At 38.7% G+C, this 25,112-nt stretch overlaps 2 protein-coding genes across 2 annotated transcripts in view; one reads left to right on the plus strand and one right to left on the minus strand.

Moving 5' to 3' along the window:
- Positions 1 to 24,318, minus strand: part of NUFIP1 (nuclear FMR1 interacting protein 1) — a 47,825-nt gene extending 23,507 nt beyond the window's left edge. The window contains exons 1-6 of the mRNA XM_035003338.1: positions 23,833 to 24,318; positions 21,853 to 21,935; positions 19,479 to 19,577; positions 18,673 to 18,735; positions 17,788 to 17,864; positions 4,524 to 4,616 (exon numbers count right to left, since the gene is read on the minus strand). Coding sequence (XP_034859229.1) covers positions 4,524 to 4,616; positions 17,788 to 17,864; positions 18,673 to 18,735; positions 19,479 to 19,577; positions 21,853 to 21,935; positions 23,833 to 24,238 — 821 coding nt within the window. The 5' untranslated portion in view covers positions 24,239 to 24,318. The remainder of the gene's footprint in view (positions 1 to 4,523; positions 4,617 to 17,787; positions 17,865 to 18,672; positions 18,736 to 19,478; positions 19,578 to 21,852; positions 21,936 to 23,832) is intronic.
- Positions 24,319 to 24,367: 49 nt separating this feature from the next.
- Positions 24,368 to 25,112, plus strand: part of GPALPP1 (GPALPP motifs containing 1) — a 36,561-nt gene continuing 35,816 nt past the window's right edge. Inside the window, exon 1 of the mRNA XM_035003339.1 lies at positions 24,368 to 24,535. Within this exon, the coding sequence (XP_034859230.1) occupies positions 24,421 to 24,535 (115 nt within the window). The 5' untranslated portion in view covers positions 24,368 to 24,420. The remainder of the gene's footprint in view (positions 24,536 to 25,112) is intronic.

Here is a 25,112-nt window from a genome sequence, read left to right on the forward strand (position 1 = left end):
AGTCATGATCCCAGCGTCCTGGAATAGAGCCCCGTGTCAGGCTTCCTGCTCAACGGGAAGCCTGCTTCTCCCTCTCCCACTCCCCCTGCTTGTGTTCCCTCTCTCGCTGCCCCTCTCTCTGTGAAATAAATAAAACCTTAAATAAAATATTCATATGTAACTCCAGTAACACTTCTTTCTTTAACATCTACTTTGTCTGATATTAATACCATGTATCAGGTTACTTTTGTTTGCATGGTATAGCAAAATTGGTGCTGGATTAACCACAGTTCATATGGGGAGGGGAGAAGAACCTTAATCCCTATGTTGTATATAAAAATTAATTCAAGACACAAATGTGAATAGTAAAGAAATAAATCTAAAAGAAAACACAGAAGAATAGCTTCATGACCTTGCTGTAAGCAAAGATTTCTTAAGCAGAACATAAACAGCACTGGTTATGAATTGGACTTCATGAAAATTAAGAACTTTTATTATCAAAAGACACCATTAGGGACCTCTGTTTAAGGCCAAAATAAAGTAACAGGGACTAGATTTATTCTCCCACCTCAAACAACCAAAAATCTAGGCAAAACACAGAAACAACAGTTTTTAAGACACTGGACATCAGGTAACAAGAGCAGTGAATGTGGGGAAAATAAGAAATAAATGAGCAGTGAGCCCTATGACTACCCTATCCTACTGCCTTAGAAGGTTTCAGATCGCAGTGCAGCAAGAGAACCTTGCATCTGGCAGACTCCCTGAATTGAGAAAACAGAGTTAAGATCCTAGAGAAACCAAGATACCACTGTTTTTAAGTAATTTAGCTGTGTTCCTAGGAAAAAGTTCAAGAATATTTATTGAAATATGAAAATACCCAACAAGATAAAGTTCCTAATGTCTACTACCCAATAAAAAATTACCAGGCATGCAAAAAAGGCAGGAAAATATGACCCATGGTGAAGAGAAAAATCAATCAAAATGAATCTAGAACTGACACAAGTATTAGAATTAGCAAAAAAAGACATTAAAAGCTATTATAACTATACTCCAAAATGTTCAAAAGATTTAAAATAGAGACATGGAAGATATTTTTAAAAGATCCAAGTCAAACTTAAGATGAAAACCACAATGTTTGTGGTAAAAGATGCAAAATATACACCAAGACATTAATGGAAGATTAGATACTGCCTAAGAAAAGATTAATGAACATAAAGGCATAGCAACAGAAACTATCCAAAATGAGACAAAGAGAAAAAAGAATTTTAAAAAGTGAAAAGAGCATCAGGAAGCTAAGGAACAACTTCAAGCAGCCTAATATGCATTTAAATGGAGTCTCTGAAGGACAGAGAAAGAAAAAAATATTTTAAGAAATAATGGTCAAAGTTTTTCCAAAATTGATAAAAACTATAAACCCATAAACCAAGAATTTCAACAAATCCCAAGCACAAGAAAGATGAAGAAAATAATACAAAGGCACATTATAAAATTGTTTAAGCCAGCAATAAAGAAGTATTAAAAGGAGCTAGTGAAAAAAAGCATTTTATATATAGGAACAAAATAATGATAACAGCAGATTTCTCTGGAAACAATGCAAGTGAAAACACAATGGAGCAAAATCCTTAAATTAAAAAAAAAAAAAAACTAAACTAAAACTAAACAAAACAACCTGTTAGTGTAGAATTGCATAACCAGCAAAAATATCTTTCAAAAAGAAAAAAGACGGTCTTTTTAGACCTCCAGCAGATCCTCACTACAAGAAATGCCAAAGAAAAACTTTCCTTTTAGGCAAAAGGAAAATGCTATCAGATGGTGGATCAACACTAAAGAATGAAGTGTACCAGAAATGGTAACTGTAAGTATCTCAGCCTTCAGCCAGGCTAGATTAGCCATCAGCTAACCAACCCCCAGCTGTGACTGAGCCTTGTCAAGATCAGCAGATATGTCTAACTGAACCCCACATGACCCCAGATGTCGGAACAATTAATACTTACTACTATATGGGGGGGGGAAGGACACCCATTAAGAGTAAAGAGGCAAGTCACAAACTGTGAGGGTATATTTGCAATATATCTATCTACTCAAGAAAGGATTTGTGTCTAAGTAAATCACTCCTACAAATCAAGAAAAGCAACCCAATTAAAAACTGGTCAAAAACTTGAACTGGCACTTCACAAGGAAATATCAAAATGGCTGATAAGCATATAAAAAGGTGTCCAACTGGGCGCCTGGGTGGCTCAGTTGGTTGAGCGAGTGCCTTCAGCTCAGGTCATGATCCTGGAGTCCAGGGATCGTCGGGCTCCCTGCTGGGCGGGGAGTCTGCTTCTCCCTCTGACCCTCCCCCCCTCATGCTCTCTCTATCTCATTCTCTCTCTCAAATAAATAAATAAATAAAATCTTTTAAAAAATTAAAAAATAAAAAATAAAAAGGTGTCCAACATCATTAGTCAAGAGGGAAATGGGAGGACATAAGGAAAAGGTGTAACCAAGCATGAACCAAAGACAGAGCAATTAGATGCACAATCAGTAGAAGCATAAACTGGTACAACCTTTACGGAAAATCGTTTGGCTTTATCTATTAGAACTAAATATATAGAGGCCAATGATTCAGCATATATATATGACCAGTGAAAACGAGTACTTATGTCCCCAAAAGACATGTAAAAAATTGTCCATTGCAGCTTTATTCATAATAACCCAAACTGGAAACAACCCAAATGTCCAACAATAGAATGGATATCCTCACAAATGAGTTCTACACAACAATAAGAATGAACAGTTTAGAGCTACACACAATATGGGTGAATACCACAAAACAATTCCAAACCATAGAAATCACACACCAAAGAATACACATCATATGATTCTATTTATATATGGTTCCAAAAGCACGAAAGATAAATCTATGATTACAGAAATCAGAAAAGAGGTCATCTTTGTGGGGAGGCAATGAACTAGGGAGAGCTTAAGAAAAATTTATAAGGTGAAGATGTTTTGAATGTTATTAATCTGTGTGGAGGTTACATGGGTGTGTAGGTGTGTATATGTGTATAAATTTGAATTGTACATTTGAGATTTGTATCTTTCATTTATATTAAAAATAAACTTCAGGAAAAAAATGGAAAAAATTCTGAAAAAAATTCTATGAAGGTGAGGGATTGGGGAAAATAGGGTGTCTCACACACTGCTGGTGGGAGAGTTAACTATGATAGATATTTGGCAATTAGCCATTAATATTACAAATACAAATATATATGGGGTGCCCAGATGGCTCAGTCAGTTAAGCTTCCAACTCTTGACTGCAGCTCAGGTCATGGTCTCAGGGTCGTGGGACCGAGCCTCAAGTCAGACTCCACGCTCAGTGGGGAGTCTGCTTGGGATTCTCTTCCTCTCCCCCTCCCTTTGCCCCTCCCTGCCATGCTCTCTCTCCCTCTCTAATAAATAAATAAATATTTAAAAAACAAAAACAAAAAAACAGGGGCCCCTGGGTGCCTCAGTCGTTAAGCATCTGCCTTCGGCTCAGTGTTGAGCCCCACATCGGGCTCCCTGCTCTGCGGGAAGCCTGCTTCTCCCTCTCCCACTCCCCCTGCTTGTGTTCCCTCTCTCGCTGTGTCTCTCTCTGTCAAATAAATAAATTTTTTTTTTAAAGATTTTATTTATTTATTTGAGAGAGAGAATGAGAGATAGAGAGCATGAGAGGGAGGAGGGTCAGAGGAGAAGCAGACTCCCTGCTGAGCAGGAAGCTCGATGCGGGACTCGATCCCGGGACTCCAGGATCATGACCTGAGCCGAAGGCAGTCGCTTAACCAACTGAGCCACCCAGGTGCCCTGTCAAATAAATAAATTAAAAAAATAAAATAAATTTAAAAATCAAAAAATAAATTTAAATTTATTTTTAAAAAAACAAAACAAATATACATATTATCTTTTGACTCAGCAAATCCACTTCTCGAAATCCAACCTCAGGAATACTTGCATATGTGTAAAATGTATGTACAGGTCAGTAATGGCAAATTTTTATTAGTAAAAGACTGGTAAGAACTTAAGTATCTGTCAATAGGAAATTGGTTAAAAAAAAAAACCAACCAACCCTGTGGGACACCCTTAGGGTTCTACATATCCTTGAAGAATGAGAAGGCTAGTTATGCATTACTATCTCTAAGTATATCATTTGGCTAAAAAGAGCAAAGTATAGAATAGTGTCAAAAAGGAAAAAAAAGACTATTATCTTATGTGCTATATACAAATGAAGTATCTCTGGAAGGATAAAATGGGTTGTCTCTGGGGAGGAGAACTGTTTAGTTAGGAGACAAAGACAAAAGATTTATTGTATCTTTTTGAAAACCACATGAATATAGGGTACTACTTATTTAAAAATATAATTTAAAGAAATTTTGAAGTAAAAAACATTATACAAGCAAAGATTTTAGAATTAGGAGTGCAGAAATTTTAAGATTTTGTTTGGTACATGTTCTTGTTTATTATCTGTAAGAATACTTGTTTGAAATAAGCATGAAGAATGCAAGCAATTTTAAGGAACTTACCCATACTGTGTCGTTGTCAAAACTGCTCCTCTCTTTTCCTTTTCAAGTTTTAACTTTTTCTTTCTTTCGATATTGGCCAGAGTTGGGTAGTTTCTAGGAAACAATAAAAGTCAATTATAAAAGGGCTTTTAGAATACAAATTTAATTATGCAATCAAGCAATTACTGCATTTAGCAACTTTTGTTTAATTAATGACTAATACAATAAATCATTTTAAAACTTTAATACTTTCTAGAATTTTTTTAAGGGGAAAAAAGTTGACTGTGCCAATACTACTCAAAATGTAGACCAGCTGTCAGTCTGCAAACTTTGCCACCAGTCTATGAGTAGGTAAGGAGCTTACACTAGAATTTGAATCAAATATCATAAAATGTGCTCAAACCGATATAGTTCATTTATTTGCCATATACCCATAAATACTATTTAAAAAAAGTAAGTCTATGCAAATACTTATGCAAATACATACTAGGTACACCCAAAGTTACCAAAATGAGGAAGAAAAAGTTCTCAAAAAAGGTAGTCTAGTAGAAGAATGAGAAAAGCACACAAATAACTATAGAGTATAAAGATGAGGTGGGAAGAAAAGATCATATCTAGCTGGAGAAGTCCAGAAATCCAAAAAGAAAGATGAAAGAAGGTGATCTTACATGGTGTTAATAAACAGAAATTAGATGTTAAAGCTTCAGGGTTCTAAGTAGAGCAAACAACGCAAACAAACCAAGGCCTCAGAAGGTGTGCAAGATATCCAGGGAATGGCAAGTGGTTCGTTTTGTATAGTTACAAGCAATCAGACAGAAAGGGAGGCTAAGGCCATTAAATAATGTGCTTTGAATACCAGATTAGAAATTTTATATTTAATTCAGTGACAATTGGGAGCCACTGAAAGTTATGAACAGGGAGAGATACGTACAAGGCAGTGATTAAGATTAAATCTGACAACAGTGTGCAAGGTGAACTGCTCTGACAAAGCTTTCTTTGTTCCTTGGCACAGATGTATGGAGATGTGAGCACCAAACTGGCGGTAAGGGGAAGAGATCCTAGGAGTATGAAAGTACAAACGGAGGGGAAACATAGGCAGCCCTCTACCACTAAGCTCGGCTAGTCATCAGAGTAAATTTTAAGAAACACCAGCAAATTGTGTTCTGCCATTGTTTCTAGGACATTGTTCCCCCCTCCCTTCTTTTTTTTTTTCTTTTTTTAACATCTGCATCAATGACTTGAATAGCACAGACAATATGAAGCCTTTGGGTTGGCCACACTGGAAGATAAGCATGGAAATGACACTGAGTAAGAGGTGAAGTAATTAGAAAAAGAGGCAATGAATTTCAATGAGGACAGTGCAAAGCAATCTAGCCAAGATCTATCCAGCCAAGAAAAGTAAACTCCATAAATAAAAGATGATGAATGTACAAGCTATAAATAAACATAAGAGGGAAAGATCAAGGTCATAAGAGATAAAAATCTGACAGCCAGTCAGCACCATATGACTGGACTTCTGGAAAGCAAACATCATCTAAGGTTATGTGAAATGGAGTCTGGCCCATGTACAAGTGTGAAATCTTCCTCTGGTAGTACTCGAAAGGGGTCAGAAACTCTCAGGGCACTGTGTTCAGTTTTGTGCTTCTAAACTGAAAAGGAATGTTAAGGAAAAATAAAACTTGGATGGGATTCAGAAGAGACTCAAAGATGATTAACAGGCTGAAAACTAAAACCTCTGAGGAAAGATGAAAGGAACTGGAACTATTTGCAGCCTCTAAAAGAGGAAGAGAAGTGACAGTAAATGCTCTTACAGAAAGGATGGTAGCCAGCTGGTCTCAATCTGAAGACAGAAATATGCAGGAGCAGAAATGGTGAGAAAATCAGTGATGACTTTCACAGGCCCCGCGCTGTCTAGGCATATAACTCACAGCTACTCAAATACCCTTCACATCTCTGAAATGCACATATTCTTACTACTGGGTCTCTTCAACATTTTTCTTCTGAGTATTGCAGACCCTTAACATGTTGAGCCATATACTGAACAATAAAGATGTGGTACTAGAGTGTACCATGTACAAGCGAGCAGATGCTACCTAAGTGTGTCCCAAAGGTAAAAAATGTCAATGTTTGTCATAGCAAGTAGATTTTACATGAGATCTGAGAAAGAATTCCTTAAATAAGATATCAAAGATGTTGTGCAATCTCCTTTGGTGGAAGTTTTTTCAAACAGCTCACTTTCTCTTTCTGGCAGATCAAAGTAACACTTCCTGAAAGGTAAGGGATCTTTCAATATCCCTTGCAAAGCTAGAAGATGCCATTTTTCAGTGCTTAAAATAAAACCCTCTTCCAAAATGTATACCATTCTTATTTACACAGAACCTAGAGACTAAAAACTAGGAAAAACAAAGGTACTAGAAAAAAAATGATCCAAAAAAAAAGGAAACCAGAAACACAAAACCTTGTTACACATTAAAAAAAAAAAAAAAAAAAAAAATCAGAAAGCCCCCTCCAGCAACATGATACTGAAATACAAGAATAAGGGAAAGTCTGGAGCTTTGATAAACAAAAAAATGAAACGCAGTTAAAGTTCCTAAAGTACACGTGAAATGAATCCAAAGACTGCTGAGAAAAAAATCACAAACTGTCTTACGTTACACAATTCCGTACAGATGAAACTTAGTCCAGTGTCTCCTGTTAGAGAATGGGTATTATGAACTTATAAAGCCTGTGACAAGTGCTATTTTCACAGTTGGTTTCTCTGCTTTTACCTGCTAAAATCACTTTTTTCCCTATACTTCCGTCTTTCCCCAATACTCCACGAGGAACTGGCCCTGAAACTGTATGTCTCTTCTCCTTCTCCTCCTTTCATGTCTTCCCTACTCTTTGCCCTCCCCTTGCCTAAGCCTTAAGTCTGCAGTGACAATCCTTAAGCACTACCATCAATAAATAGGCAAAACTGTGCCAAATCTGACCCTTGCACATATCATTTTGGTTACATTATCGACTCTCCCTCTCAAATCACCACCCACTTATTGACTTTTCCCCTAAGCCTATTCGCTATAAAAACACAATTCCTCTTTACTGGCACTGACCCACAACTGCTTCAACACAAGCCATACCACTGTATTTTTATTTCAAAGTCTTTCTGAACTTCAAAAAGACATAGCATTTTTTAGAAGCCAACCCCCTCTGTCGGAATTCTGAAAGAAATGGAGATACAGTTTAGAAGGATTTCCTCAGCACCACAGTAACCATTGAAATATAGATCACAAAACTACTCCACCTAGTGGACTCACAATCTATGTAAAATATGTTTCAATGTTTCTAGCAAACTTCTACCAGTATTTTCTATAATGCCCAATCATACAGCATTTGTACCTCACAGATCTGGAATTAAGAAAGAATCACTTCTCGGGTGCCTGGGTGTCTCAGTTGGTTAAGCGACTGCCTTCGGCTCAGGTCATGATCCTGGAGTCCCGGGATCGAGTCCCGCATCGGGCTCCCTGCTCCGCGGGGAGCCTGCTTCTCCCTCTGACCTTCCTCCCTCTCATGCTCTCTGTCTCTCATTCTCTCTCTCAAATAAATAAATCAAATCTTAAAAAAAAAAAAAAGAAAGAATCACTTTTGGCAGGGTGAGGTGGAGTGAGGGGTGAGGGGTGGGTTGAAAGTTCTTATTAGAAAGCCTTAAAGTTTTTAATTAAACACAGTGGGCATCTCTGGGTTTGGCTAGATAAAGGAATAAGAGCAAAGATGTGCCTTCCTTAAAGGACAATATACCAAGTAAATCTTTAGCATTTTCTTCCAACTCTAAAATTCTTGCTGTATTAAAGTCTTTTACAAGGTTTTCTAACATAACAATTACATAAAGATCTTATCTTTCCTGCATATTAAAGAATACAGTGCCTTCCTCAGAAAGAATGTGGCCCTCAAAAGAAAATTCAAGACATAAGGACTATTCTGCCACATCAACATTAAATTTGTTCTTTTCAGGCCTTCAAAGAACATTTTTTTTTAAATTCAGAACGATAGAAATTTATAAAGTAAATATATTTTTATAATAGGTTTTTTAGAAACTGCTAGTGGAGAGAATGTTAATGTATTCTTGAGAAATGTATCAAATGTGCCAAGAGAAACGTTTCCCATACTTTTATTAACAAAGTACATTTATAGAAATAATGTATGAGCATGTTACAGCAAAAGAACTTCAGAAACAAGATATGGAATAACCTCAGATGAATCAGCAAGCGCCAAGCGATAATTTCAGAACACCGTATTAACAAGGCTATATCACAGGGACCAATACACTTCATCCCAAATAGTCATCCTCACACAATTTCCTCATTCTCTCTAACCATCTCTAAATTTCACAAAACTGTAATTTCATTTATTCACTTCAAAGGTTTTGCCCATTCCTCTTCCGAGACATTTCTGTCCACTATCACAGTATACCTTCAGTCTACATTCTAGAAACTTGAACTACACTCTATCCTATCCCTTGTGTCCTCACCTATCTTACATAAAAATCATCACCAATAAGCATATTAAACACTTGCTCAAGTTTATTCCTTTTTCAAGACAGACCTGCTTCCAAATACCACTTAAAGAGTTTTGAAATACAGGGGCGCCTGGGTGGCTCAGTCGTTGAGCGTCTGCCTTTGGCTCAGGTCATGATCCCAGGGTCCTGGGACTGAGCCCCGCATCGGGCTCCCTGCTCCTCGGGAAGCCTGCTTCTCCTCTCCCTCTGCCATTCTCTCCACTTGTGCTCTCTGGCTCTATCTCTCTGTCAAATAAATAAATAAAATCTTAAAAAAAAAAATCTTTTTAAAAGAGTTTTGAAATACAATGAGCTTTAAACTCTGCCACCAAGCACTGAGGCAAACTACTAACTGCCTGTTATCCCCCCTTTCCTTAACAATTTTGTTTGCGGGGCACCTGGGCGACTGCCTTCGGCTCAGGTCATGATCCTGGAGTCCCTGGATCGAGTCCTGCGTCGGGCTCCCTGCTCAGCAGGGAGTCTGCTTCTCCCTCTGACCTCCCCCCTCTCATGTGCTCTCTGTCTCTCATTCTCTCTCTCTCAAATATATAAATAAAATCTTAAAAAAAAAAAAAAAAACCAATTTTGTTTGCGGATATTCCATCAACTCTGTTGTCACTAAAGGTGGTCAAGCAACCCACTTGTAGCCAATGAGAGCTACATGGAAGTCTCCCGATTGGATATAAAAAATAAAGCTATTGTTGTCCCAATGAAAAGAGGCGATTTCAGCTTTGTGTGCCTTTTGCCTTTTTCTCATCGTCCTGCCTAGAATGAGGGCTTAATATTTGGATATGCAGGAACCTCCTGGTGGACATGAAGATGAAAGCCACCTACTAACAAGCAACAAGCAAGAAAATGTGCCTGATACAGTAGCCCAGGACTTTTTTCTATCTGGGAAAAATAGCCCTCTTTGTGCTAAGCTAAGGTAGTAAAGGTCGCTGTTCCATTTACTGAAACAGGATCCTAACTGATGCAAGCACCACTGCATCCTAGCCATCCTCTTTAATCAGAATGCTGTCCAAGCCCTACTAGGCATATCTTGATTTAAAAACTTGCCTCCTAAAAGCAGTTTCTTATGAAGTTAACCATATGCTTCTTATAAAGTTATACTTATTATATGACAAAACAATCCCACTCCCAGCTATTTACCCAAGTCAAAAAAAAAAAGTATAAACAAAACAAAAGCCTGTATATAATGTTTACAAAGGCTTCACTCACATTCGCCAAATACGGGTAACATCCCAAATGTCCCTCAACTGGGAAATAAATGAACAAACTGTGGTACATCCATATAATGGAACAGAATAGGAACAGACTACTGCTACATGCAACAACATAAATGAATCTCGAATGCACTATAGCTAAGTCAGAGTCAGACTCAAAAAGCCATACACTGTATGATTCCATTTACATCATGTTCTGCAAAGATATGAATATAGGAGCAGGAAAAAGATCAGTGGTTATCAGGGGCTAGAGCTGGGGGTAGAAGCTGACCACAAAGGGCATGAGGGAATTTTGGGGGGTTAATAGAATAGTCCTATGCCTTGATTGTGGCCGTGATTACATGATGATATACATCTGTCAGAACTACATATTAAAAAAGATGAATTTCACTGTATGTGTAACATACCTTAAAATAAATGGGGAAGATGGGTGGGCAGGCACCATACCTCCTACAAGAAGTCTTGCAAAACAAATTAGTAGCCCTGCCTTCCAAAGATTCCAAGTACCCCTTGACCAGACATTATTATCCCTACATGGTTAAAATTATTGCTTCAGTTGCCTGTGGTCTCATGGCCATCTCACATATATTTATCTTATATCTCATATTAGAGTAAGAATCTTAAAGGCAAGGCAGTATCTACTCCTATATGTTTTTGGTGACCTCAGCCATATATAATAAAATCCTTGCCTTTTCAAATACTGAATGTTTACCTCTAATTTTTAAGCTAAACGACTGTCAAGAAGTTAGCCAAAGGTATCCTAACATACATTAACATAAAGTATCCGAACATATCATAATTTACATTAACATAATATAAATTCAAAGGTTACTAAGATTTCTCGCTAACATTAGAAAATCAAACTAGCCTTCTACCAGAGCCTTTACACTTGCTACCTAAGCTGGTTTTTGTCTTCAAATATTAATAGACCTTAAGTTTCTTTAGCCTGTGTAATTTTTTTCCTTTAAAGCACTTTTTACACAAAACCACAAGGGGGCATAGTTCATATTCACACAGGGAAAGCTACTCTAGAAAGTAATGCATTCAAACATAGATTAATTTGGTTTGTCTAGTGATGCTCTGTCCTATGTGGTGAGAATTTAATGTTCAAAACCACAGCAGTTTAAGTATCATTAGCTATTATTACTGATTTCCAACAACAATTATTAATCAGATCAACACACTTTTACCCAACTTCTTTAAAAACAACAAAGGTAGGATGCCTGGGCAGCTCAGTCGGTTAAGCGTCTGCCCTCGGCTCAGATCATGATCCCAGGGTCCTGGATCGACCCGCATCAGGCTCCTTGCTTAGCAGGGAGCCTGCTTCTCCTTCTGCCTGCTGCTCCCCCTGCTTGTGCACGCACACGCTCTCTCTCTCTCTCTCTCTGACAAATAAATAAATAAATAAAATCTTAAAAAAGTAAAAACTAAAAACAACAAAGGTAAAAAAATTAAAAATTAAAATGACAAAGGTATAGTTTGAAACATGAATTAAAAACATAAGTCTCAGCAAGATACCCACAACCACTTACTTGGTTATACCAAAATAGAATTACACCCATAATAAAAACATTATCAAAGCCACATTTACATATACCAACATTTACAACCATCCCTTACATCTATGGCACCAGGGAATATAAACAGTCACATAAAAAATAATTCTTATATTTCTAAAGACTATAATTTAGTTTTTTTTTTAAAGACACATATGCAAAGAAGTTCATTAACAGGATCATAAAGGACATCTATACCAAAGTGGCAGATGGAAAAGGACAAGATATTCCTCTAGCCAGATTGGGTGAAAAAAAAAACCCTCAAGCATCAGGATTTCAGCTGGTCTAAGGGCAAAACTCAAAGATGGAGAAGGTAAGACATTCTAGAAGCAAGAGCATGAGCAAGACTGAGGCTGAAAGGTCAAAAACCCTGTTTGGGATATGCTAAATAACGAGTCTGGCTAGGAGAAAGAGCTCTTATGAGCAAGTAATGTAGGAATAATCAGAAAAGACATGCTAAGCCCACATTACAGAATCCTGCCTGCCAGTTTCAAGGAGCTTTGTCTTCACTGGCATTTTAGTTGGCGAAAACAAATAAAATGAGTTTAACGACTTTATTTTTATATTTTATTCTACACCTATATAACTAAGAAATATATGCCTACTGAACATATAATTTTGCACAAGTACAAAGAAAACAACATAACCTTCTCATCAGTCAAGTCAGTTCCTTAAGCGTGATAGCACTGCTGAGTATTCGCTTGCAGAGAACACTTCAATTGTGTGATTTTCTTGAACAGCACTTAGCAACTGAGCCAGAGCTGAGATTTTGCCAGGTAGGTGCAATGAAGGATAAAGGAATAAGGGAGCTGGGATACTGACCAGAGTAGCTGAAGTGAGTTAAACTGGGCAGGGAGAGGTGCCTGGGTGGCACAGTCGGTTGAGTGTAAGACTCTTGGTTTTGGCTCAGGTCATGATCTCCTGGGTCATGAGATCAAGCCCCAAGTGGGGCTCCACAGTCAGTGGGGAGTCTGCTTGAAGATTCTCTCCCTCTGCCCCTCCCCCAACTCATGCATGCATGCGTGCGTTTTCTCTAAAATAAATTAATCTTTTTAAAAAATAAATAAAGGGATGCCTGGGTGGCTCAGTCGCTTAAGCATCTGCCTTTGGCTCAGATCATATCCCAGTATCCTGGGATCGAGTCCCAAATCAGGCTCCATGCTCAGCAGGAAGCCTGCTTCTCCCTCTGCCTGCCACTCCCCCTCCTTGTGCTCACTCTCTCTCTGACAAATAAATAAATAAGTAAATAAATCTTTTAAATAAATAAACAAACAAACTGGGTAGGGAGGTGAACACAGAGGGGATGACAGAAGAAAGTAAAGGGGGTAAGGGATGCGAGGTCTCAACTAGTGCGAGACTAGGTAGAGGTGACAGTGAGAGCTGGATAGAATGGAAGTTATGATCAAAGAGGAATATGCCCAAGGGCACCTGGCTGGCTCAGTCAGTAGAGCATGTGACTCTCGATCAAGGTTGTGAGTTCAAGCCCCACATTGGGTGTAGAAATTACTTAAAAACAAAACAAAAAAAAAATTTTTTTTTAATTTATAGAAAGACAAGTATGCCTAGCTTTAGAATTTCCAAGGCAAAAATCCAGAGTATAAAATCCAGACTGTGATCATGGAAGTGAGTGGCTAAAATTGCATGAAGGTGAAGGAAATCTGAATATAAAAAGGCCCTAATGAACTATTTATTATAAGCTATGAGTCTCAAAAAGTCAGGGGAATTCAAAGTATACACGCTTCTGTTGGAGCATCTAATATGCCAACAGCAGGTGGCAAAGGTAACTGCAACCCACTGCAACCCATCTTGTTACGAATCACTGGGGAGGGTGTTAGAACCGCAGAGAGCTGTGTAGACAGATGGCAGGAAATTCAAAGAAGGGTGAAGAACCAATCATCTGCATCCACATCAAGTAGGCCCTACATGTCACAAAATCAGTCACTTTTCTTGTTTTATTTCACCTTTCCACAGCAAACTACGCTGCTACTATTAATCACATCTTCCTTCTTGAAATCCTCCCCTCTGCTGGCTTCCATGACATGTCATATTCCTAGTTTTCTTCTACCTCTCCAGCTCTCACTTGGCAGTCTTACTGATTTTTACTCTGTTAGGCTGTCTTCTTTCACTCTATGTCTTTACATTTATAACCTTATGATTTAAAATATATATCTCCAGCCCAGTCTGGTCCAAGACCCAACGTCTATGCAACATGTTCAAATAAATATCTCAGAATCTCCTCATACTCAACAATGTCCAAAATCAATACATCCAAACCCTCTTCCAGGATTCACTATTCAGAGGGGCTCACATCAGGAACCCAGAAGTTTCCTCAAAACCTTTCCTCCTCAACTTCTTATCATTCAATCTCCAAACAGTGCCCATTTACCTCCCAAATGTTCTATATCCACCTAGTTCTTTCTGTCCGTATCACTGCCATCTTCCAAAAACTTCTATCATCTCTTACCTATACTCAAGTTCCTTGAACATGCCAATCCATCTGGATACTATCCCTGCCTCCCCTCATCTTTTCCTAGTTAGATCTGAGTTCAGCTCAACCTACCTTTGCCAAGAAACACTGCATTCCTCCAGACTACATGCTGAGGAGGGAAGGACTGTGAGGGAGTGAAATAGTTGGACTTGTAGAACAGAGTCATTGAAAGTGGTGACCATTATTAATAGTGGTCTAATTTTCTCAGAGTTCATGATCCAATTTACACAGCCACTAGAGATAAAAGAACCAAAGCTGGCAAATTAGAAACTCATCTCAGACCTTTCCTACTGACTTAAGTGGACTCAAAACTTGCAAGATTCAACAACTAAGTTTAGTTAACTTCCTAACTGCTTTATAATCTATGCTGACTAGCAGCCATTGTCATCCTCTTCAAAAGAATTAAACATTTATAAAAGGGCCTAGCACCACTAAGCTGCACTAACTTCCAACTGATCAAAGTCAGGGCTAAGTTGCAAGGGGAACAGCCTACTGTTTTAGCACTTAGGTCACTTCCACCCCATCTAGCAGGATACAATCTTCAACACCGTCAGCATCTGCTCTTCAAACTAAGTATCAAACAGGAAATGGAGTTAATTCTTCTTGTTTTATTATTTTTCTGTGTAAAGTGATAAAAAGATATAACCTATTGATAAAAACAAAGAAGCAAAGCAAAAAACAAAACAAAATAACCATATACTTAGGGAGTTGTGAGGAGAAAAAAATTGTATATATAAAGAAGCCAGCTAAATGGAGCAGGGTGCTTCAATATGCCATGCTTCAGAATTCTTCACTAAGTCAAACCACGTCATGGGCCTAACTACTCTAACTTCTAAGTCTGATCATGCAATTGGCTAGGCTCCCTTCATGCTGAGACTGGGTCTTACTACCCTGCACCATTTAACAGAAAGTCAATCCACAAATATTTATTCTCCACATACTAAATTCCAGGAACAGCCCGAAGTGCAACAGAACCAAAGATCTCCAAGACTAGGGATAACTGATTAATGCAACAGACGCTACTGTGGTTGTATTCATAAGCTACCTAGTCACAAATGAGGTAGTAAATAGTGCCTTAGGGTAGGGTGGTCCAAGGACTGGCAGCCAATCCACATGCTGATGCCAGAATATAAACCAACAATGTTACAAAGTAAAATATTTAATCAGCTGACATCTTTTCCTACAAAGATTTTCTCTCAGTAAAAAAAGTAATGTATCAATTTACATTCTGATACAAGTTCCTCATCTTATTACAGACTAGCACCCTGGCAGCACCGAGATAAAGAAAATGAAGATTAAGAAGAGTGTGATAATCAGGGGACATTTGAAATAGGTCTTTCAAGATAATAAGATTCTGCCAAGGAGATAAAGAGAAAAAGGCATTCTAGTATACTCTACTCCTGGTGGCCTAAGCTCCTTCATTTGTTAGCCAAAGATGTGACTAAAATTCTATTAAATCCACCAAGTCCATGCTGACTGGCTAGACTCTAATCGCTTAAAAATTAAATTCTTCTGATTGTCCCTTCACCCTCATCCATCCTGCATTTTACAGTATTCATAACTGATACTTATATACACATTGACTAAATTCTATTTGTTCTCAGTTGGTTCTAAATCTTTATGTTTATGCTGGCTTCCCACAGAATTACCTCTAGAGTTTTAAAGGACAGTCACTAACTTTTTCACCTAACAGTATAATATCTGCCACAACACCACATATGTAAATGGATCTAAACTAAAAATTTAAGATACCATGGATGGACCTAGAGGGAATGATGGTAAGTGGAATAAGTCAGAAAGAGAAAGACAAATACCACATGATCTCATTTATATGTGGAATCTGAAAAATAATACAAATTAAATAATAAACAAAAAGCAGAGTCAAACCTATAGATACAGAGAACAAACTCATGGTTGCTGGAGGGGAGGTGAGTGGAGGGATGGGCAAAATGGGTGAAGGGGAGTGGGAGACACAGGCTTCCAGTTATGGAATGAGTAAGTCACTGGGATAAAAGGTACAGCATAGGAATGTAGTCAATGGTATTATAATAGTGTTGTATGGTGACAGACGGTAGCTACACTTGTGAGCACAGCATAACGCACAGACTTGTTGAATTACTACACTGTATACCTGAAACCAATATGACATTATGTGCCAACTATACTCAAATATTAAAAAAAAAAAAAACATGTATTTTAAGAGGTTTAAAAGTGAGACAGTGAGTGCTATATAAAAGCATTAAGATACCCTGGAGTGTATTTCATTGATACATTTACTCACCTCACACTGTACCCACAGCACATATTAACAAACTAATAAAACACGCCATGTCATGTTTTATTGTTTGCTGGGCATCTGATCAAGCTTATCTTACTCACATACCCAAGACTTTGAGGATGATGACAGTGGTGGTAATAAATACCCATAATTTTACTAACATCCTCTTTTCATAACGTCAACACGGTCTCAAATTATTCGTTATAAATAAAAATGTTGAATTTAAAAATAAACTAAAAAATTAAGTGGAACAAAGCAAAAATTTGACCTGCCGGTCCAAAGAGTTTTAAGTATTTTTCTTGACCTCAGAAGATAACTATCCCCTTTCTCATCTCAGGCTCTCCTCATTTTTTAATTCCAGAAAAACATCACCTGACTTAAAAATGCATCTGACCATTCTAATAATTTTGCCTAGTTTTGGCTTCAGGGTGAGCTGTCATATTCCCTTCTGAGAAGACAGTAAAAGAATGTCCTCCTGGGATTTTTCATGAGTATATTCTCGCTAGACCTCTATGAAACTTTCCTCCCTGATAAGCATAAAGCCACAAGTCACATTGTGGCTCAATTTTCTTAGCCATTACTCATAGGAAAGAATTCCTGGTCTTTTTTTAATTAAGGATAAACCCACGTATCATTGCTATACTTCCTCTACCTAGCATACTGCAGTCATTCAACAGATTTTTGTTGGGGAAAAAAAAATCAAAAGAAAAACATAGCAAAGTATTATGTATTTTTTTAAATAATAGCACCCACTCATGATTGAGCACTGAACATCTAACATAGCTGGCATGTAGTAGCTCCCCTCAAAGAGTAGGGTACAGTCCCATTATGACACCAGTTATTTACAAAGAGTTCGTATTAGGTCCTCTCAAAACTGATTCAATAATAACCTCATATAATATAGCTCACAGCCACATTCCCTAGTACCAACATTGTAAGGGAACTCAATGAATCAAAACTACCCTAGTAAAAATTGTATGCTTATTTTTAAAACATCAAGTAACAATCTCAAATTCACTATATACCAACTCTGAAGAACAGCAAAATTAGTACTAGTCATTTTCAGGGGAATATTTGCAATGTTAAAAAACACCATCATTTCCTTTTTCACATTGCTCATTAGGGCCAGAATGGGCATTATTTGGAAGAATTCAGCCTTGCCACAGTACAAGAAAGTTATTTCACATTTCTGAACTCTTGACTCACTTCCTTCTTTCTTCCCTCCATCTTGCAATCTCCTCTGGAGTGTCTAACTTGATCTTCTTCATACCAGGAGCATGCATCTAGGGAGAAAAAGCCTGCTGAACAACAGGAAGCATATTGTATGTGTTGGTCGTTTTTTGTTGTTGTTGTTGTTGTTGTTGTAACTTTTTGTTTTTTAAAGTAGGCTCCATGTCCACATGGGGCTTGAACTCACAACCCTGAGATCAACAGTCACATGCTACACAGACTGAACCAGCCAGGCGCCCTCATATTGTATGTTTCTGACTAAATTTCCAGTATCACGGGGGATAATGGAGACTCTGTACTCAACATTAAATTTCCTAGCAGAGACAATTTTAAAACAAAGTGAGCAGGTTTTATCTATCCATTATTATGACTTCTCCTTTAAAGGAAAAGAGCAATTTCTTATTTAGATTAGTGCTACTGATAAAGAAAAAAAGGAGTAACATAACTCTGGTTACAAAGCAGGTATGCCCCCATTTCCCAACTGACATCAGATACCCAAATGAATGACCTACCAGCCCAAAGTGACTGAGGTAGCTAAAGAAATAATGAATACACAGAACGATATGAAGCAGCACAGTGTAGCAAAACAAGTATGGAATGTGTGGTCAAGAAACTCAAGTGCAAGAGTTAGTGCTAAGGCCCTGGGCAGTCATTTTTTTTAATCGATCAACTCTGGCCAATATTTATCTACTTCACATAGTGGTTTGTGAGGATAAAATTGAATAATACAAAGTACAAAGTACTCCTTGAATGTTACTTATTATTAGGCTATGTAAATGAAGAGCTGTGAAGATAGCAAATCAATGAAATAAAAAGAGCATGAATTAAAAAAAAAAAAAACAAACCCACACAAGAACTTACATTTCTCCAATGGAATTGGACAATCTTCTCATGGGCACTAAAAGAACAATCTACTTCAGGACACTGCAAGAGTTTAAAAAAAAGATCATTCAATGTTTTCCATATTAAATTTACCCAACTACTACATATTCAGACATAATCTGGTTGAATTACATAGTTATCCCATCTACGTCGTGTTATCATCCCATACTTACGTCCATAGCAAAACAAACAGCACTCCAAAATAGGATTGTATTTAAAAAGGAATGACATCCTCAAAGCATACAGAACAGTAATATATATCAATTACTTCTCTACTTAGTAAATCCATGACATCAGCAACATTATAAAATTTTCTTAATTCCTAAAGTTGAAGGGGCATTCCTATTAACTGAAAAGAACCTTTCCAAATTAAGAACATTCTGATTAAAAATTTCTTAAAAGTACTTAATAAGGTCCAGACCATCCTTAGAGAGTGATGGGCCATGCAAATTACGGTGTGATTAAATGGTCAAGGGCAGCCTTAAAGGGGAAAAAACACACAAAGGTGCATAGAGGAGCTGGAGGTGAGGCCCAACACTCTTACAAAGCAGGGGAGGTGCACACACACAGCTGTCAGACCTCCCTTCTTTGCTGCCATCTTGCCTCTTCCTGAAGCAGTGGGCTCCCCACCCTCAAACCGCACATCCCAGGGCCTCGGTCTCAATTTGTCAAGTAATCAAACAACTTTTCTACGAAAACTATAAACTTTTAAGGAAAAAAGCTCAGAATTTCTACCAAATATACCCATTTTTCTATAAATTTCAGGGCAACCAAGAAAAACCTACTTTCATATGTTCAGACATGTGTTTATCATACTTTTCTTGATTTTTAAAACCACGATCACAGGTATCACAAAAACAATGAAAAACTGGTTCCTTTCTTTTCTGCAAACAAAAACAGAGAGACGTTAGGCTTTTGATAAAAAATGTTTAATCAATGATAAAAATATAACTATCCTTCCAGTGGTATGTACTTTGATTTTTCACATAACCCCTATATGTGGGAGAAACTTCTGAATACATTTCTAATGAAGGGATAATTCTGTTTCTTTTATTTTATTTTTAGGAAGTATATTAGGAAAAGCCAGGCATGATAAAGAAATTTTAAATCTGAGTACAGCTAATATAATCTGTGAGTAGATTTCAAATTGGTAATCTAATTAAAAGTATAGCATATGTCAAATGATCTAATAGTCAATATTCATGGTAAAAACAGCATTTCAACTTTTAGGAAAAACAAATATATCACATTTTTTTAAACTCCAAAAAGGAAAAAAAGAATCATTTAGTAAAGGTCAGTTATTTATTCCAAATTTGCTATTTTTATGCTTAAACATAAAACAAAAAAGATTACTACAATGATAGAGTATATAGAAAATGGCCTCCCATTGTTTAATGTTGGGATTATGTTAATACATTAGATATGCACAGTATTTTCTTAGTATTAGCTACACAGTTGCCATGCCAAAATGAACGATACTAATTTCATGCTATAGACTTTATTCAACTCATTCTAAAATAATGACATTACTTTTTTTTTAAGATTTTAAGTAATCTCTACACCCAACGTGGGGCTCAAACTTACAACCCCAAGATCAAGAGTCACATGCTCTACCAACTGAGCCAGCCAGGCACCCTGACATTTATACACCTTAAAACAGACCACATTTATAAGCTTCATCAGAATAAAAGAAGCCTGGGACACCTGGGTAGCTCAGTGTCCAGGACTCTTGATCTCAGCTCAGGTCATGATCTCAGGGTCTTGAGATCGCGCCCTGGTCTGCTCAGTGCTCAGTGGGGAGTCGGCTTGAGATTCTCTCTCCCTCTGTCCCTTCCCCCTGTGCACACATGTGCGCAAGCTCTCTCTCTCTCTTTCTCCCTCTCTAAAGTAAATAAATAAATCTTAAAAAAAAAAAAAAAGAATAAAAGAAGCCTATTTTAAGATTTGGTCTCTAAAGCATAACCAAGAGTTGATCCTGATTTTAAAAAAATAACAACTTTTTTGGGGCACCTGGGTGGCTCAGTCATTGAGCGTCTGCCTTCAGCTCAGGTCATGATCTCAGGGTCCTGGGATCGAGCCCCACATCGGGCTCCCTGCTCCGCGGGAGGCCTGCTTCTCCCTCTCCCACTCCCCCTGCTTGTGTTCCCTCTCTCGCTGTGTCTCTCTTTGTCAAATAAATAAATAAAATCTTCAAAACAATAAATAAATAACAACTTTTTTCATAAAAATGATAAATATCCACTACCGAAAAGAATCGAAGCATTACAATGAGTTAAGATAAATAATAAATAACAATAATAACACAAAAAAACTCTGAATAATTTCAGACATTACTTCAGGCATAGAAGATAAACTAAACTATTTTAAATTAACATTAAATTTAATTTTAATTGAATTTGACTCAAGAAAAACTCCTGCAAATGCTTTTTTTTTTTTTTTTAAAGATTTATTTATTTATTTGAGAGAGCGAGAATGAGAGAGAGAGAGTACATGAGAGGGGGGAGGGTTAGAGGGAGAAGCAGGCTCCTTGCTGAGCAGGGAGCCCGATGCGGGACTCGATCCAGGGACTCCAGGATCATGACCTGAGCCGAAGGCAGTCGCTTAACCAACTGAGCCACCCAGGCGCCCCGCAAATGTTTTTTTTAATCACAGAAATATTTGTTCCTAAAAGATCCATGTCATAAAGAAAAATCGTAAAAAATAAAAGGTTTGTGTCATTGTAATTTGTTCTTAACTCCATACTTTCAATTTTACAAGAGAAGAGTTTGGATTTCCATTCTTCTCCCTAAATTCCATCCTTCCTATCCCAATTTGCTAATGTACATGTACATATATATATACATATATATTTTTTTTGTTCACTAAGGTTTAATAACATTTACATTTACTAGTAATCATAGTTCTCAATTATATTTATTCATGAAAATATACTGAAATGGACTGAATGCTTTCTTTTTCTACAATTTCTCCATTTATTTCTCAAAAAGATTTTGCTTAAAGTTTTTACTTAAGCTAAGATCCTTAAAGATCCTATTATAGCAAGGCCTCACTGTGTCAAAAATGGATGCAAAACACTGAGACCGTTGTAATAGAAACAAAAGGCATGAAACAGTGACATAGGGACCCAAGTGTCACATTCAAGAATATCTTTAAAAATACCTTTTTTTTCTGTTTTCTACTGGGAGGGAAGTTGACATCAGTGAACTTTGGATCATATTTTCGTGGAAAATAAGGATGTTTAACTAAAAAACAAAAAGAAATCCATAAATATTTGCAACTACACAACTTTTAAATTTTTATTTACCCTAACATGTCACAAATACTTGAGTAAAAACTACCTCTTCTAAGAAGAAAAGTAGTTCAAACAAATTAACAAAGATTAAGACTAGTCTACCAAATAAATATTTTTCAAATGAATAATTGGTAAGATTACATGTCCATACATGCTTTAGGTGTCAAAGTAAAGAAAGGAATAGCCACTCTAACCTGATGAAATTTCTTGTAGTTATTTCAAACATTAGAAATGTAAACAATAAAATCCCAATATAGTGCTTTCAGCATCAATTTTATACCAGGAAAACTGAGCCTTGTGAAATATTACTGCCATGACCCAACTCTGAAACCCTTATCTTTCACCTTGATTACTCTGACAGCCTCCCCCATTGTCTTCCAGTTCCTAAGCCCTCTCTTCCAACAGACCCTGCACACTGACACCACAAAAATAATCCTCCACTGGTCACAATCCTGCTGGAAAATCTATAAATGATTCCCAGAGTCCTTTAATGAGAACCCGGTTTATTTTCTCATCCTACTCTTCCCCCCATACCTCCAGTTACTTTGCTTCAGTCACACCAGAACAGTGCAATTCTCAGAACTCACCTTGTACTCACACCTCTTTGCCCCATCTAAAAAGGATCTCTTCCTAAATCCTAAACATCTCCCAAGACACTTCTTCCAAAAGCTTTCCCCAACTTCCTCTAAACTCTGAAATCACCTTTCATATGCCTCCATCACCAGTCACGATGCGTTGATTTACATTTATGAGCCCATCTCATCTGACTTAGAACTGTTTTAGGCACATTCCTATTCCCAGCATTTGGCACACAATAAACAGTGATTTGGATTAAAGTTAATGTAAATTAAATCTTATGCAGTTAGAGAACGGTTTTAAGTTAACAATCTCGTGGCTTTAAATATGATCTATATGCTGATGACACCCAAATTCACAGCTCCAGCCACAAATCTCCCCTGGAAAGTACAAACTAACAGCCTATTATTCAATATCTCTATTTGACACAAATTCAACTCCTGGTCTTCCTTCCAAATCTGTTCCACTCCCATCCTTTCTGCTTGTTTGGCAAAAAACTTTAAGTTATTCTTGTCTCATTTTTACCTCACACCTTATATCTGATCCTTCAGCAAATCGTGTTGGCCCTACCCTACCTTCAAAACAGATCTAGAATCCAACACTTCTCATCACCTCCTGAGCTCCATCCTGTATCTCTCACTCGGATAACTTGCAAAAGCTTCTCAATTCGTTTCCCTTTAAGTGGATTCCCATCAGTAGCTACATTAATCCTTCTAAAATATAAATCAAATCATGTCACTCCCCTGCACTACCCCTATCAGAGTTGTAAAAAGTCAAAGTCCCATCATCTACAAGGCCCTAGCAGGTCTGCCCTCTTCCCCAATCTACAATTCCACCCCAGGCTCCTTCCTCTCTAGCCACACGGGCTTTGGTTCTGATCTATAGCTCCTGCCTCAAGGTCTTTGCACTTGCAGTTCATCCCTATTCCCCACAGCTCTGATCCCTCACCTCCCTGAAGTCTTTGCTCGAATGTCACCTTGTTTATGACTACACTGACATTTAAAACTGCACTACCTATCATTCTTCTTTGCTTTGTCTCTCTCCGTAGCACCCATTGCCTTCTAATACACACCGCTTTATTCTGTTATAACTGCTGAACCGACTGAATAGGCGGGGAAAACACTACTGTGGGACAAACTGTGGACGTTAATGAACAGACTCCAAGAGTGCAGGGCAGAATCAGAAATAGAGAGAGGAAAAGGGGGAAAGTGGGAGAGAGAAGAAGGGGAGAGGAAAAGTAAAGGGGTGGTAAGGAGAGGATAACAGCCTACCCGGAGCGTTCTGGTGCCCAGGAAAAACACCAGGAGACTGTCTCCAGTACCATGATGTCGAAGCCTGGAAATTCCAGGAAGGCTGGCCGTTGAGGTGAGGCTGAGAATCAAGGGGAGACTGGGCGTCGAAGGGAGGCTGTGCCCCGGGAAGAATCTGGGCGTCGAAGGGAGGAGGCGCCTCGGGGAGAGCCTGGGCCTCCTGGAGGGGCTGCTCCTCTGAGGAAGGCTGTGACCCTGCTACGGGAGGCGACGACGAAGGCGGTGGTGGTGGCGGCGGCAGCATTGCCCAGAGCATCCAGTTGTCCCGCGGCGCGGCAGTGTCGCTCAGAGGCCCCACCGTGGGGGTCCGTTCGGACGCTGGAAACCACCTCGCCGAAGTCACGAAACCACTAGCCTGCTCAGCCATGCCTCCCGCCAGGTAGGGAACCTAGCGTGCGAACGTGGAACAAGCCTTAGGCGTCACTTCCGTTCTCGCGATTACCCGACTCTGCCAACCAGGGGCTTCGACGTCATTGGTAGGGGCTGGAAAAACCTCCTGCGTTTGCGACGGATCCGGGGGTGGACTTGACTCTGCGTGGTTAGAGTTGTATGCTTGACCCGTGTCCGCCACCGCGGATGGCGAGGGATCTGATCGGGCCGGCGCTACCGCCCGGCTTCAAGGCCCGCGGGACAGCGGAGGACGAGGAGCGAGACCCCAGCCCTGGTAAGCGGCGGCGTTGCCCGCCAGGCCCGCCCGCCCCTTCTCTGGCCCGGCCCCACTCTCTGAATAGAGGTCTAAGGCCTGAAAGGGCGGAGCAGTGGCAAGTGGGCGCGGCCGACCGGAGCTAACTTTGCTTCTTTAGCTGTCGCGGGGAGGTGAGAGGGCTGGTAATCATACAACGATGATGTTTTCTCATTTAGCGCTGAATGGGCTGGACCCTGTGCTAAACGATCTAGCAACTGTATAAGGTAAAGATTATTTCCACGTTACAAACGCGAATACTGAGGCCCAGGCTGTTGCCCAGATCACACAGCGGGTAAACGGTGGAGCCCGATTTAGAACACAGCCAGTGCTCCTGACCTCTGTACCATATTGCTTTCTGACGTGTGATGCTCTTGGCTCTTGAAGAAGATGCTTTGCTCCCTAGTCCCCGACCTGCCTTCCTAGCCCCTCTTTCTCTCATTGTATCCGACACACACAGCCCAGTGCAGAAACCAGCCCGAGTTTCTGCGCCGTTCCTCAATTCTCTAGGCTCTTTCTGGCCTCACTCCACTTCTTGACATACCCGACAAGCTCCTAC

Source organism: Mirounga leonina, unplaced genomic scaffold (genome assembly GCF_011800145.1).
Source record: "Mirounga leonina isolate KUSES-001 unplaced genomic scaffold, KU_Mleo_1.0 Mir_127, whole genome shotgun sequence".
NCBI lineage: Eukaryota > Metazoa > Chordata > Mammalia > Carnivora > Phocidae > Mirounga > Mirounga leonina.